This window comes from Montipora foliosa, chromosome 9 (genome assembly GCF_036669935.1).
Source record: "Montipora foliosa isolate CH-2021 chromosome 9, ASM3666993v2, whole genome shotgun sequence".
Taxonomy (NCBI): Eukaryota; Metazoa; Cnidaria; class Anthozoa; order Scleractinia; family Acroporidae; genus Montipora; species Montipora foliosa.
In genome coordinates, this window is record NC_090877.1 from 27575054 (window position 1) to 27590773 (window position 15720).

A 15720-nucleotide genomic window follows, 5' to 3' on the forward strand; every position below is an offset into this window, starting at 1 on the left:
AAGACGTTCGTTTAAGCCAAAAACGCAAGCTTTTGTGAAAACTGCTATTTGGCAGTGTTGCAGTTTAATTGTCATGTGCCACCAACAATTGGATGCATCTCGCAGAACTAGTTCATGCTCGGTTTAGTATGCTAGGAGTTCACGGGACGAAGGTTTACATGACAATCTTTTGAGCCCAATATGGAGAACCCCTTTAACCCAAAAGGTAACCTGTGCAAACCTAAGTAATGCGCACAAAAAAGCCCTTCCATAGGAGACTGATAATTACGTGATTGCGATTGCTACCATTAGTGCCTCCTTGAAAACTCTAGCGACTCATTGTTCTTTCAAGAAGAATGAGTCACAGTTGGAACATTTGTATTTTCTGGCATTTTGAGTAAAGATACTGGTTCAAAGTGATGTGTGGGTCTGCTTAGGTCCTCGGAATGTTAACAAATCTTCTTTCCTTTGGTTTTCAGGTATCTCTTTCATGATGTTATTAGCTAATAACACCACAAACAACACGATCCCTCCATCACATTGTGTTCCATGGATTATTGTGACCATCATTGAATGTCTGGCCATAGTGATCCTGAATATAATCACTCTCATTGTATTTGCCACACAGCGATTTGTACACCGACGCGGCACCTACCTTATGATGCGAAATTTAGCCATAGCAGACCTGTTAGCAGGCGGGATCTCAGGTCCACTGCAGGTTGAACGATCTGGTAAAATGTGTGGAATGTGGGAGCCGAAAAGCGATGAGTGGTTAGTTGTTCTGCTGAAACAATCATTGTTACATTTGTTTTCAATGGCATCGCTTGCCATTTTAACTGCTATTTCATTAGAGCGAATGTATTCTATACTTTATCCTTTTAAACACCGTGTTATGAGGATAAGGGCGTATAAAATCATTATCTGTTCTACCTGGGGAATTGCTGGCGCCAGGGAAATGGTTCAGTTCGCATTATCTGAAGTCCTTGATGACAAAAATGTATTGATAGATACGATACTGTATATACCGTATTATTGCATTTCTTTTTGCATTATTCTTGTATCTTACGTTATCATTTTTATTCAAGTGAAATGCATACTTTCTGTCAATGAAGGAGGCAATACCGCATCCGTCAGGGAAAGAAAGCTGACTTCCACTCTGTTTATAGCTACAATTTCATCTTTATTGAGCTTGCTCCCAGCTGTAGTTTACGTAACTACCAATTCGTATTTTCTGAAGTTTGAAGCGTCCAAGAAGGCTTCACATTTTCACATCCGATCGACCGTGGTCTTTCTTTTCTTGGCTAACTCCCTTGTTAATCCACTGATATATTCCATGCGGATGAAAGGGTTTCGAGTGGGTTCACTTTTATCGGCCTTTAAACGGTCGGGCGTCGATAATGCAATTCAACTTGACGCCATTCCACTAGACCCAAAGGCTCGAAACGATTGAAACCAATCAATGGCGGGTTGCTTGCTCTCCCTATCCGACTTCAACAATAAGAAATGTTGTTTCTAAAGCCCGATTTACAATTGTAACGATGGCCTACCAAAATTACGGAAATCTCAGTCTTGTGTAAACACGCCGTATTCAATGTGCAGAAAATAATGTGAAAGAGCCATGAATTTTTGGAAGGAATTACTGCTTCCTCTGGAAGTCACGATCAGAGCTTCTTTGTGAGAAAAAAGCTCATCTTCAACCATCAACAACATAGGAAGAATCCGGGTCTCCATTTCTCACGGTAAAAGAACACTGAAGTCGAGTCCTATTGATATTCTAGTGTCAAGAGCCGTACGTTTTTCTCAGTACTGATAAAACTGTTTTTCAGACATAGCATGTGTATAAATCTTAGCGATGGTTCACATGTTCACAGTTCCGCTGTCATGCTGTAAGTTGTGAATTTTCAGTGTTTTACAGTGGAATGCATGTGCTAAACATGCATCGACAAAGCGAAACGAGAGAAAGTATAAAAAAAGCTTGTGTTAGTGCCCACATGACAAAGCTATTTCTTATGTTGGTAAAAGCGAGCTGATACACATCTAGAAGTGCTGTAAAATTTCGCTTGGAAAAGAATTTGTTTACAGTGCAACGCACCTTAGCGTGGCCACCCAACAAACTTTTACATTTGACAAGTACGTGTAAATACGTCAACCCAACAACCCATGCAACGGTTTTCAACTTACAACTGCGCGAACTTTGCAAGGAAGCGTGACTGTCGGTCAAATTCACACACCCTGATTGGCGGACAATTTGTACAACACTTAGGTGGCCACGGTAAGGTGCGTCTGACTGTAACACAAAGACACACTAAAACAAAGAATTGGACCACTTCCCTGTATTTCTTTCTAGATTCATCCAAGCATGACTGATGAATCCAAAATAATCGCTTCCGGTCATAGCAAAACAATGACAGAACCCGAAAAGATATTCCCAGAGCGAAGAAAATAACTGAGGGTCACGAACACTGTCGTCTAAAATATTACGGACAGGTTACGCTTGAATAAATATGGTTATTGACCAAGCTTGTTCGGTCAAGATGGCTGGATATTGGCCTCGTTATTATGCGATTATGCGTAATCTCGAGGCCAGATCTCCCAATTTCCAATGACAGAGTGAGATCTAGGTACGGTAGGTCTACTTCTTTCATGTGAATGGCTTTTGTGCCCTCGGGTACGTAATCGAAGAAAATTTTGCCTCCATGGTGGGTGTATTCTTATAATTCTATTGGGAACGAATTAAAGTAGAAACAGATATCCATGAATGTTTGGGAGGGTTTCTCTTATTTTTCACCATTATTAGGAATATTTGGCAGAAAAGAAGCACAAAATAAATGATTGGTCTGGCAAGACATTTGTCGGCAATACTCTATGCATAAATGTAAAGAGAATGTTTGCTACCTTTTAGTACAAAAATAAGTGTATCAGCGTTTTTCCAGTCCAGGTTGGAGCAACTGTTTAGTTCATTGTCTTTTCCTGGAAGCTATCAAATATTTTTTATAACCTCATTGTTTACTGAATGATAAAAAGGTAAAACGTCACGAGCATATTTGTTCCTAATTAGCTTATTTTTCATAGTTATTTATCACCAAGGCCCGCACTCACAATGTAAATATAAGGTCTAATACAGTTAACGGTTGCATTGGTATGCTTAATTCGATATTTCTGTCACTGCAAAGGAAAAGAAATAAACAAACGTTCACTAAAGTGTTCATGTGTCTTGCTGTAAAGACCATAGTTCATAGTCAACTAATTATACTTATGTAGGTCTACTTCTTCCATGTGAATGGCTTTTGTGCCCTCGGGTACCTAATCGAAGAAAATTTTGCCTCCATGGTGGGTGTTTAGCGAGCTCAAATTTAACAAAGCGGTTCAGTGACTGATTGTCGCTTGCGAAGTTATTTGGCGGAATCGTGCTGGTTTTGCGGAGGTGATTCGTTGTCGTTGATGCAGACTTACTTTTGTTGCTGGATTAGGCGTGTTTTAAGTGTTGGTTAATGTATTAGCCGTTGAATTTGGACGAATTTTATTGTTCACCCTGGGAGAAAAGGTTCGAGGTAAGGTGGCGCATACGTATCCAGATAAAAGGGTATCATTGCTAATAGAGAGGCGGAAACAAAAAACCAAAAAACTATATGATACGATACCAAAACGAACTCCCAATTAATAAGATCGGGGCGGATACTGTTACGGCACCCGTGTGCCTTAGTTTTCTTTCGTAATATTTTAGTTATTTCCCTTTTTACCGCATTTATGTCACATGGCTTTTCCGCTGGCTATCACGTTACTCTAGCTTAAATATCGCACACGCTTGTAAATTTCATAAGGCTCACAGAAATTCGACGGGAACCACCAGTTATTGCTGTACTACTCAGAACCTTTCAGAGCGTTTGCCTACACGTCCTACTTGACAGGATCGCTGTAAGAGTTTACTCAATAAACCTGAGCCTTGTGGAACCTGTGAGTCATTAATCGTTTTAGTTTCACGGATCTCTCCGCCACCGGAGCTGACACCGCTATAGTCGAATTTCTGTCCAAGAAGAAGAAGAGTCGAACCTCTGCTTCAAGTTCCGACAACTGGCACAAACCGCCTACCAAACCAGTCCAGTACCCTGGAAACAGTTGATTAGTCAAACCAATCAGGCAAGGAGCACAAGTAAGTCCGTTCCTTTCTTACTTACGCGTAATACGAAAAGAAGAAAGAAGAGCATGTGCTCGAGGAGGAAGCCAGGAAAAGAAGAACACTGATATGCTGGAAGCGACAAACAAAGGAGAAGTCGTCCACTTATCAAGTATTGAAAACTCGAAAAGTTCTCGAGTTAGCTAACTATTTAGTATGCAAACAGAACCATTAACAAAAAAACAACTGAGTCTTTGCCTCATCACTTTCCGAATTTCCGGCCAAAAAAATTCGAACTATGAGCCAGTCACAAGACAAAGAAGAAACAAAACCAATCGTTTCGCCGGACGAAATCGCCCATACTGGTTTTGGCGAGATGTTCACCCAAGCCACCATCGAGCAACAAGAATTAACCCTAGAAAAAAGTAAAGCCGAAAATCAACCCGAAACACAAGCAGGGACCTTGACCGAAAAGGGTTTTGAGTTCCGCTCCACAACGAAAGAAAAATCCGCAAAGACGGCAGAAACAAGCGCTTTCATGCAAACGTCACCGCATTCCACGCATTCGTGGCCGGCTGCTACAACCCCACGGAAATTGACGAAAGAACAAAGAAACTAATCACAATCGCAGATTAAACTAAACTCGAATTGGGCGCTTGGTTAGAGTTAGTTAGGCTTACCCCAGTAGAAGAGGGCGTCGCTGATCTAATCTCGACCGTTCAAGACGTCACTGAAGATTGCCAAAGAGCCGCATTTTACAAAATAAAATCAATCGAAAGGGAAGAGATCACATCCTTTAGATCGGGCTCGTCACGCAAGTCATCAAAAATGACATCTGCATCCGGTTCCTCTCCTCGTTCTTCAAAAGAAACTTTGATCGACGTAAAAGCAAAGCGCGCGGCATTGGAGCAAAAGATCAAATTTAGCGACGCGATCGACGAACAACAAAAGGTCTTAAACGAGTTTAAACAAGAATTGAGCGAAACCATAGCGGAAGAAACCGTTCGCGAAGAAGCATTACAAATGGATGAACTTCCATTCGAGCGTGACGACATGGGATTGCCAAAAGAAACACAAGAACAGTTGATTGATCGTTTTATGAACAATACGGAAGTCCCATCAAACCGCGATAAACAACTTATTGCAGCCAGTTATCGATACATCCTTTGTTGACACACAGAAGCAATTCTTTCCATCCTTGTACTCGCCCACAGGCCTAATACATCCGGTGAACAATCAAGCCGAAAAGAGAGAGCCACAAATAAACATAGCTAACTCTCTACAAAAAACCATTCCAGAACATCAATCTCCCCTCGACCTGGGAATAATGGGACATCAACCCAACTTCAACCCTTTGGCAGATGGCCTAGCAAATCCTTTCAACTACGAAGATTTTCCCAAAGCCTCCCAGCCTCCTGCCGCTCTCGCTAATGTGGGCATTCCAAGTACTAGTCACGCCTCCACACAGCACATCACGAACAGTCACACTGTTGTTTCAAAATCACTAACGGGCGCAGGCGCAGAACATCAATCTCCCCTCGACCTGGGAATAATGGGACATCAACCCAACTTCAACCCTTTGGCAGATGGCCTTGCAAATCCTTTCAACTACGAAGATTTTCCCAAAGCCTCCCAGCCTCCTGCCGCTCTCGCTAATGTGGGCATTCCAAGTACTAGTCACGCCTCCACACAGCACATCACGAACAGTCACACTGTTGTTTCAAAATCACTAACGGGCGCAGGCGCACCCTTCAGATCGCTTCCCTCCGGAACCATAAATGCAAGCGTGATGTCACATTATCCTACATATGCAATTAGCAGCGTACAACACACGAGCCCGAAAACCTTTCAGTTACACAAAGAAGGCGATACACTCACTCCTCAGAGTTCTCCACCTACTGTGTACCACGATATAAGACCAAGTCCTTCTACCCAGCGTCTCAACCACCCGGGTAACCAAGCTCGTCCAAGATCCGATAACATCTCTCAAATCACAGAGGCCTTGGCTAAGGTCACCCAGTTGCAAAGACTCCCACAAGCCAAACCGGACGTCTTCACAGGAGAAGAAACCGACACAAGATTCTTTATCTGGGAGACCGCCTTCTACGCTCTGATTGATTCCGCACCGGTCAGCGCACAGCAAAAGCTTTACCTTCTCTTCCAGCACTTAGACGGAAAAGCAAAGAAGGTCGTTGAACAACTTCAATACATGGTCGGCGCAAGCCCTGAAATTGCCTACAATGAAGCCCGGAAGAAACTTAAACAGCGTTTCGGTCGCAGCGCCATTGTGGCCACAGACTTCGAGAACAAACTAGCTAATTGGCCGAAAATCGCTAACAATGATGCGCAAGGTCTTAGAGACTTCAGTGATTTTCTACAGCAAGTAGACATAGCCAAAACGCATCTATCAAGTCTGCAAATCTTCGAATATCCTTCCAAGATACAAGCATTGGTTACGAAACTCCCCAGCTGGTTCTTGACCAAATGGTCATCAAGGGTCCAAACGCTTCAACAAGAGAAAGGTTGCGACGCATTCCCAACCTTCGCAGAATTCGTCGCAGAGGTAACCTTTCACGCCGATCGCATGAACATCCCTCAGATTTACCAAAATTCACCTAAAGTACTCGGACCGACTTTTAGTGGCAGATCTTCACCACCCGATCCTCCACATCGCAGGAAACCGCCCTACTCTACAATAATGGCGTCGAAAACAGGTGGCAAAAGCAAACCCTTACACTCAGACTCAAAGCGAGAGTCTTTGGGGCCGCAGCCTTCAATTCAAGAATCTTCCACAGCAGATAAGCTCTGTCTGTTTCATCAAACAAAGACACACACCCTGAGCGAGTGTAACAAGTTCCGAGAGTTAACCTTCGACGAACGAAAAGACTTCTTCAAGAAAAAGAAACTTTGCTGTAAATGTATGAGCGTCAAACATAGCGCCGAAAACTGCGATCAAGCTCCACCAGAATGCAGCATCTGTCACAAGAGGCATTTAACTGCTTTAAAGATCAAGCCAGCCCGTCAACGCCAAGACATTCCTCAAACCAATCACACCTCTACAGCTTGCACGCAAGTCTGCGGGGAGGAGGGAACCGGAAGGTCGTGTGCAAGAATCGTCTTGGTTAACGCATCTCACCAGTCTAACCCAGCTAAAAAACTGACAACCTATGCGGTGTTGGACGATCAGTCCACTGACGGGTTCATCTCAGACGCCCTCCCACACAACCTCGGAATAAGTGCCCCAGAGGCCGACTTACAAGTTAACACGATCGTTGGCTCCAACACCATCCGAACGAAGAAAGTTACCGGCATCTTCATCCAAAAAAATGGCGATCGGAAAAATGGCGATCAGAGTTTCCACTCCTCGAGAAATTCACGTTCCCCCGGTGTCTAAAGCCGACCGATTTTGGTCATCCAGTTCAGACAGAACTCCACAGTTTCTCCGATGCAAGTGACAACGGCATCGGTCAAATCTCATACTTACGCATGGCCAACCACAGAGACGAAGTTCATGTCAGTTACCTCTTAGAGAAGTCTAGAGTCGCCCCCTTGAAACCAATATCAATTCCTCGCCTTGAGTTAACAGCCGCAGTCATCTCCGTTAATGTAGCTTCAATGCTCAAGAGAGAACTTGATATCGAAGACATCCCTTGCTACTATTACACTGATTCCGAGATCGTGATAGGATGTATCAACAACGATGCACGACGCTTCCACGTGTACGTTGGCAACCGTGTACAACATATCCGAGATCGCAGCTCTCCGGGAGACTGGTTTCATGTTCCAGGAAAAGAAAATCCCGCCGATGAAGCCTCACGCGGCCTAACTGCCAAGGAACTGTTACAAAGCGACCGCTGGTTCACCGGACCAAAGTTTTTATGGCAACAAGACCCTCTCCCACAGCAGTCTCATCCTGTCTATACTTTACTACCGTCAGACGCTGAAGTCAGAAAGGATTCAGCATCCACATTCACAACCGAGATCAATGAAGTCGAGATTCGACCAGTTTCCCCTGGGATACTAGAGCTACAACGCTTCAATCACTTCTCTTCGTTTAACCGTCTTAAACGATGCATTGTTCGCATACAGAGAGCGATTGAAAAGACACGCCTGGAGAAGAAGCACAACTGGCGTCCACAAAAGAAACCCCCATTGGTGGCAGAGCTATCCAAAGCCGAAAATTTCATCCTTAGATCACTCCAACATCACCAATTCCAGTCGGAAATAAAGATTCTAAGTAAGCTTGATGGCAACGATGATCATTTCAAAGATTCGCAAAACGCACGGAAAAGAAACAACACTGTTAAGCCGATCAGTAACCTCTACAAGCTAGACCCATTTCTCGATGAAGAAGGCCTGCTTAGAGTTGGAGGACCTCTCAAGAATTCGACCTCTCCGTACAAAATCAAGCACCACCTTATCATGCCTAAAACCAGCCACGTGACTGTTCTTCTCATACGCCAGTTTCATCACCGGAAGCAGCATCACCAAGGTTATTGCATGACTCACAATGCTATCCGCCAAGCTGGATACTACATCATTAACGGCCGTTCTATGATCTCTCACATCATCGCTAAATGTGTTACTTGTCGCAAGTTAAGAGGCCGCACCCAAGACCAGAAGATGTCAGATCTACCCCCTGAACGACTTACGCCATCTCCTCCGTTCACCTATACTGGAATGGACGTATTCGGGCCCTTCTACATTAAAGAAGGACGAAAAGAGTTGAAGCGATGGGGTCTGATATTCACCTGCCTAGCCTCACGCGCTATTCACTTGGAGACATTGAACGTTATGACAACAGATTCATTTCTCAACGGCCTCAGACGCTTCATCAGCCGCAGAGGAAAAGTTCGCCAGCTTAGATCCGATCAAGGTTCTAACTTTGTCGGCGCAAAGAATAAGCTGAGTAATGCACTCAAGGAACTAGACCAGACCCCTGTCAGAGAATGCTTAACTGCGCAAGACTGCGACTGTATAGAGTTCAGCCTTAACGTTCCTCACGCTTCTCACATGGGTGGTGTTTGGGAAGGTCAAATACGAACAACAAGGTCAGTTCTGTCATCACTGCTGTTGGACCATGGTACCCAACTTGACGACGAAGCACTTCGTACCCTTCTGACCGAAGCCGAGAGTATCGTCAACTGCCGTCCTCTAACAGTAGAAAACCTAACAGACCCACTCGGGTCGGAACCACTGACACCTAACCATCTCCTCACCCTCAAGACTCAAGTTGTACTACCTCCCCCTGGTAAATTCGAGTCACCCGATTTGTACTCTCGGAAGAGATGGAGAAGAGTCCAGTACCTAGCTAACCAATTCTGGCTGCGCTGGCAAAAAGAGTATTGCACCCTCCTCCTGAAACGTCAAAAATGGCCAACAACAAAAACATCTATTATGGTCGGAGACGTCGTACTAGCATGCGATGGCGAATCTCCAAGAAATCAGTGGCTCCTTGCAGTAGTAACCAAAGTACTTCCAAGCCAAGACAACCTTGTCCGTAAAGTTCAAATAATGACCGCCAAGGACGGAGAAAAGAAGTTTTTTCAAAGACCAGTGCACAAACTCGTGTTACTCTTACCTAAAGAGGACAATAAGAACTGAGTAGTCTCTAGTTACCTTTCTATTATCAGTTTTCGGTACTCTAGTAGTCATTCGCCTTTTTGTCGAGATTTTTAATATAGTTTCCTTTCCCCCTTTAGTAATTAGGTTTTCAGTAAATGAAGGGCATTTAGGGAAGCAGTGTTACGGCACCCGTGTGCCTTAGTTTTCTTTCGTAATATTTTAGTTATTTCCCTTTTTACCGCATTTATGTCACATGGCTTTTCCGCTAGCTATCACGCTACTCTAGCTTAAATATCGCACACGCTTGTAAAATTTCATAAGGCTCACAGAAATTCGACGGGAACCACCAGTTATTGGTGTACTACTCAGAACCTTTCAGAGTGTTTGCCTACACGTCCTACTTGACAGGATCGCTGTAAGAGTTTACTCAATAAACCTGAGCCTTGTGGAACCTGTGAGTCATTGATCGTTTTAGTTTCACGGATCTCTCCGCCACCGGAGCTGACACCGCTATAGATACCGTCGAAAGGGATAACCTCTGGTATCTCTCCCTTTCATTGAATTAAAATGAAAAAAAGTTTCGTTTCTTTCTTCTTAAATCCAAAAAAAAAAAAAAAATGTATTCTAGCCAAAAACCAAAAATCAATTGCCAAAGGAGGGAAAACCGAGACTAAACTGTTCGAAAAAATATCGCAAACCACAAAACCGAAAAGCACAACGCCCTTCTCTCTAGTAATTGCTTTGAGCTATTCCGTAAATCCAAGGCGAGATAAAATACGAAGCTCTGCGTGACGAATACACAACAAGATCACCTCGATTTTATTGGTTCATTTTTATCCAAATTTGGTGCGCGATAGCTCACTTTGTTCTGTGGCTTTTTCTCTCTCCGCAACCCATTTAGCAAGTTACTTTCACCTCCACACTTTAATGCAGGTTTACTAGAGGAAACATTTCATTACCACATTTCGTTAGAAATTCATCTCAGTTAAATCGTTCCTCACGATGTAACGCGTGTTAAAAAGCCGCAAAGTAAGACATCAAATATGTGTTGCTCGTTCGCACGAAAACTCGTCGTCTTCATGACAAACACAATATGCAAAGTTAAGCCTGAAATTAAGGTAGCTTACTACAGTTTTCCAAAGAAAAGGACAAGATTTTGAAATCTGTGAAATTAAAACAACGGGATGTCTCTTCTGAAGTGTTAGTCACTGCAATTGATGTAAAATGTAATTATACCTAACAAATAAATGAAAATCAGGGGAAAATGCACAATATATAGTGACCGAGCTCCTGAAGGGGGCGATTGAAAACTAGACATTTCAAAGGTCTTTTTCTCAAAACCTAGCCGTACGACGAGGGTTAAAATTTTCCGAATTAGTAAACAACATGAAGACGAAACCGTCAACATTTTTATCAAAACAGACGATATCATTTATCAAAACAGACGATGTTTTTGCCGTTTGCGAAAAACCTGTATGACAGATTTAACCGTCCATTTCTATACATGATTATTTTTTCCTCGATAAGGAAATCTTGAAATTTTAAGGTGGGGTCGTGCAGCTATTTTTTTGAGAAAAAAGCCTTTGAAGAGTCTAAAGTGATTACACTGTAACGTAAAGTGCTAGGTTTTTACCCCATATGAACCACGTGAGCGTTAGCCCTACTAATGGAAATGGGACCACACAAGGACAGAGAAAAACTCTGACTAGGGTGGGAATTGAACCCATGACCTTCGGGTTAGATCACCGCTGCTCTACCGACTAAGCTACGGGAGCAGACCGTGGGAACTGAAGATGTTAAAGTCACGGCAATGAACATGTAAAATATAAGTGCTACACAGCCCACGTTTGCAAAAAACGTAATCCTTCCTTGTACTTGTACATATTCATTGTCGTGACTTTAACATCTTCAGTTCCCACGGCCTGCTCGCGTCTGACCTTGTAGCTCCGTCGGTAGAGCAGCGGTGATCTAACCCGAAGGCTGTGGGTTCAATTCCCACCCTGGTCAGAGTTTTTCTCTGTCCTTGTGTGGGCCCATTTCCGGATCCATCAGTGGGGCTAACGCTCACATGGTTCATATGGGGTAGAAACCTAGCACTTCACATTACTCTGATCAGTTAAGTCTTTGAAAAGTCTAGTTTCGTTCCCCCTCCAGGAGCTCGGTCACTTTATTTCGCACGCTAAAAAATGCGAACTAAACAAGCTACAGACTTTGTTAGCCTGATTTATGCAAAACAAATATTCTGCTGCAAAAGTAACTAAATATTGATACACAGTTTTCAAGAAGAGGTCTTACTTTAATCTGTCGAAACAAGACATTCATCACACCAATGCGGCAGTTTGTCTGGACAGAGTGGAATGTTTTGCACATAAAAAAAAAAAAAAAAAAAGAAGGAAGAAAGTTAAACGTCACAGTGGCTGTAAATCGTGAGTACACTGTGCAGAGTATGTGCACGGCGGCCATGTTGTAGGACCAAAACAATTAAAGATATTTGCATAAACATAACATTTATTCCCTAAAGGAATATCATTCTTTTGTTTCGGTCCTCCAATATGGCCGCCGTGCACATCCTCTATAAGAAGCCTGTGTTTCCGTAGGGTTCCAAGTGTCGATCGAGAATAAAACTTGTCATCAGCAACAGTATTTGCGACCAGAAAACAACATAAATAATGTGCCGTGAATATAAAAAGTTAAAATTTGCGAAAAACATTTTGGGAGATTTTTGCAACGTTCAGTTTTTAGCAGCCCCCTGTGATCAAGTTACCTTGCGTGTTACCAACAACTCGCTAACAAAGAATACATCTGTGACAAAATGGCAAGAGACCGGGGTTTTGTTTTTTTTTTCTTTAAGGTGTTATAAAGTTTGACAAGAAATGTGCGAATTCAACTCAAAGATCACAATCGTCCAATTCTTGAGGTTGACCTTGGTATCTGCAAAGTCAAAACTTCACTCTCCTAGACGAAATTATTTACCACCAGGTAAATTTTATCGTTTTGGAAATAGAAGCTGCTTTGTTGTTTTCATCAGCGTCACAAATTCTTGCCCATTCTGGGGCTCATTTATTGAAATTCACGCATGCTTCAATCAGATCTGTTTATTTTCGAGATTCATGCAGCGGACCTATGGCAGCCACGAACTTATAGTATGTAGTAAACGTACTACAAAAAAAAAAAAAAAGGGTATCTTTACATGGCCAAATTGCACTGTAACGATTATTTGACACCGCTTGGAAAACAAAGCCATCGAAATTTGAAATCACTAACCCACCCAAAAAGCAACACCCCAGGTACAAGTGGACGGAAAAGATGAAGATGAAGGGTTGAACCCGTCCAACACCACCCCTCTTAATGTCAAGAAATAAATTAATTGAACACAATCTATCTCTAGTAAAAAGCGCTTCGAGTCGCGAGCTGGAATTTTCCTCGCAGTCTATCGGCCTCTAATTGTCTGAAGTACGCAGAATCTTCGTCACGTTGTAAAGTTTCTTGAAATTCCTTAACGTCGCGCTCCAGTTTGCAACGTAACTCCTTTCGCATTTGCAGCACCACCTAAGTACAGAAAATTGAAGAATAAATGGAAAGTAAATTAACGACAGATTCACATTAGCGTTAACTTTCTTTTTCATCGAGAACGCACCTGACGTCCCACATTTCTCTTCTCTGGTACCTTTCTTAATATTTGCGTTCGACGAAGGAGACCACACCCTAATCGTGTCAGTCCCGCATGATGCCTCTCCGTTATCGATCGTGGTGCCATGCGATTTCAGCGTTTGGACGCCATCTTGGACGGCCTGCCTGGCGCAAATGGCCTCGATCTTGCGAGATATTGTACAGTTCGCACATTTTCTCGTAATTTTAAAATCTTACCTTTTCCTGAGCTTTCTCTCGCACTTCCATTTCGAATCTCTCTCTGGCAATTCCCTCCGCCAGCAAAGCAAACTGATCACGATAGCTAATATGCATCAAGGAAAATAGAATGATGAATTTGGTAACAGGGATTTTTAAAGACGGGACAAATGAAAAAAGGTATATATACGAATATTTGTGACTAGATAAGAAGCTTTTTTGTGATTTTCTAACGTCGACTTACTCTTGATTTTTGAATAAGCGTCACGTCTCGAAAACTGGCTATTTTGAAAGCAAGCGTTGCCAATGCAGGCATCCTTTGAGTACGTACGTCGTTTTGGTTTACCTGGGTAACTTTCATAAACACACAAAATGAGCAACTTTAACAAGTATCTGAACAAACCATCGCTTAAAAAGTAAATTTTCGGAAAAACGAAATCGCACGTCATATGTGAAAGGATACAAATTTTCCAGTGATTCGATTTCGTTTTGCTGCTTCTCAGCCAGGGCTTCTCGCTTTTCTTTAGCGTACTCTCTGAGTTCTCGTATGCGTTGTTTTTGAATATCCAAACCATCCTGAAACAACTTTTTGAAGATCTATCATAAAAAAAATAAGTCCTGAATGATGAATAATTTCATGAGCACGATTATAAAGTGCTACTATAATAAAAAACATCATTTTCTTTTTTCTCTTCCGAGTTTGAAAGTGTGCTCGCTTAACACCTGACTGGTAAAATTTTGAGCTTTGATTTTTATTCAAAGGCCGTTTACTTTGAGTGTAAGTTTTGGATTTCACGGTCCGCCATTACTCACGTTCAAAACTGACCGATTGGACCTCAGACGGTTGGATCCAGGGAAAAGTGACGTCAGAGGCTCACTAGCTTAAAATTTCAGCGTGTGAACGCAGCTTATTATATATCCAAAGCGTGAGTTTAAAAGTCTGAAAGCCCAAAACCCCCGTGCTGCATATTAATTCTGCGGCGTACACACGTATTGCATTCTTAAACTAGTGAGCCTTTGACGTCATTTTCTCCTCGATCCAGCTCTCTCAAGAACATAATGTTAGTAATGGCAGACCATTAAATAGGAAAATTACAGTTAAAATAAAGAGGTGTCTTTTTGAAATCAAGGCTTAAAACGTGGGTCACTTAGTGTTTTGTTAACATAGTTTCCCTCTCATGACCTTTTCAATTATAAACTGTTATTGATGAATAGTTGCCTCGTCTAAACGTCCACATATCTACATCTACATTCATAACTTGCAAGATCTTGAGTAAGGACATTTCACGTCTCACATGACAACAAAAACTTACATTGATCCCTTTCGCGCAATCACTCGCTTGCATTCACAGTGTTTATTTGGGCTTTTATTAGCTAACATTCCTATTCAACATACATGTATACGTCGTCCATTTTTAAATTTTACACCATGCCGGCTTAAAAACACAGTAAAAAGTTCATCTCTTTAATCAATACTGATCGCCATCTACACAATTATCAAAGCTGATCGGCTTGCTTATGTGTCGGCCCGCATTTTGCTAGAACACTGTCCTGGAACATTTCAGAATGTACAACTTACATCTTTACTGATGTAAAGAAATCAATGATCTAAGCAATCCGTGTTTCACTGCCGTTATATTTTGATAGCAAACAACCGACTTCTGCTTTCCATGGCGCTACGAATGTTACAAGGTTTACATTTATCCTTTAACACTTTTTGACCTCCGTGGGTCGATTCATTTAATCCGTGGTTGACAAAAGCGAAGAAAGATAAATAATGAACTTGTCTCGTACCTCATCGCGGCTAAGTTTTATTTGACGACATCCAACTTAAGTCTTCTTTGCGAGTTGTACGCGATGCAAAGCAAGGGATTTAATGACTGCTCTTAACTTTTTCCAGACTTATGACGTAATGACCACATGTGACCACAACGAAAACGTTTTCAAAATGGTCGCCAAACGATCGTGGAAAAAAATTCCTATTTTATTCAAACTTTTGCCAAAAAGCGAGTGATTGTAGTAAGAGCTAATCAAATCGACGGTAAAAAATATACGAATTTTTCCGTCAGTTGCCCTTTAAAGCGCCCCTAACCCTACAATTTGTTTTTCTTTTTGTTGGTAGATTTTCATATCTTTCGAGAACTTATTTTCGGAGTTTTTTTTTTTTTAAATATTGGATCCTGATTTTTTTTCCGAGCCCTTGAAGTTAGTGAAAT

At 42.2% G+C, this 15720-nt stretch overlaps 4 protein-coding genes across 13 annotated transcripts in view; 3 read left to right on the plus strand and 1 right to left on the minus strand.

Moving 5' to 3' along the window:
• The window catches only part of LOC137971059 (trace amine-associated receptor 5-like), a 70185-nt gene extending 68739 nt beyond the window's left edge, over positions 1-1446 (plus strand). For all 8 annotated transcript variants that reach the window (XM_068817782.1, XM_068817781.1, XM_068817785.1 and 5 more), the window contains one exon: positions 459-1446. In XM_068817782.1, coding sequence (XP_068673883.1) covers positions 470-1429 — 960 coding nt within the window. In that variant the 5' untranslated portion in view covers positions 459-469 and the 3' untranslated portion in view covers positions 1430-1446. The remainder of the gene's footprint in view (positions 1-458) is intronic.
• Positions 1447-3812: 2366 nt separating this feature from the next.
• LOC137970041 (uncharacterized) lies at positions 3813-12836 on the plus strand. Its single transcript, XM_068816498.1, has one exon. The coding sequence runs from the start codon at positions 5421-5423 to the stop codon at positions 7485-7487; it is 2067 nt and encodes a 688-aa protein (XP_068672599.1). The 5' UTR covers positions 3813-5420; the 3' UTR covers positions 7488-12836.
• Positions 7580-9697, plus strand: LOC137971648 (uncharacterized). The gene has a single exon (XM_068818439.1). The coding sequence runs from the start codon at positions 7580-7582 to the stop codon at positions 9695-9697; it is 2118 nt and encodes a 705-aa protein (XP_068674540.1).
• LOC137970040 (centrosomal protein of 95 kDa-like) overlaps positions 11782-15720 on the minus strand; it is a 67669-nt gene continuing 63730 nt past the window's right edge. For 2 of the 3 annotated variants that reach the window (XM_068816496.1, XM_068816497.1), the window contains exons 19-21: positions 13968-14101; positions 13526-13610; positions 11782-13207 (exon numbers count right to left, since the gene is read on the minus strand). In XM_068816496.1, coding sequence (XP_068672597.1) covers positions 13043-13207; positions 13526-13610; positions 13968-14101 — 384 coding nt within the window. In that variant the 3' untranslated portion in view covers positions 11782-13042. The remainder of the gene's footprint in view (positions 13208-13525; positions 13611-13967; positions 14102-15720) is intronic. The other variant, XM_068816495.1, reaches the window with a different exon arrangement.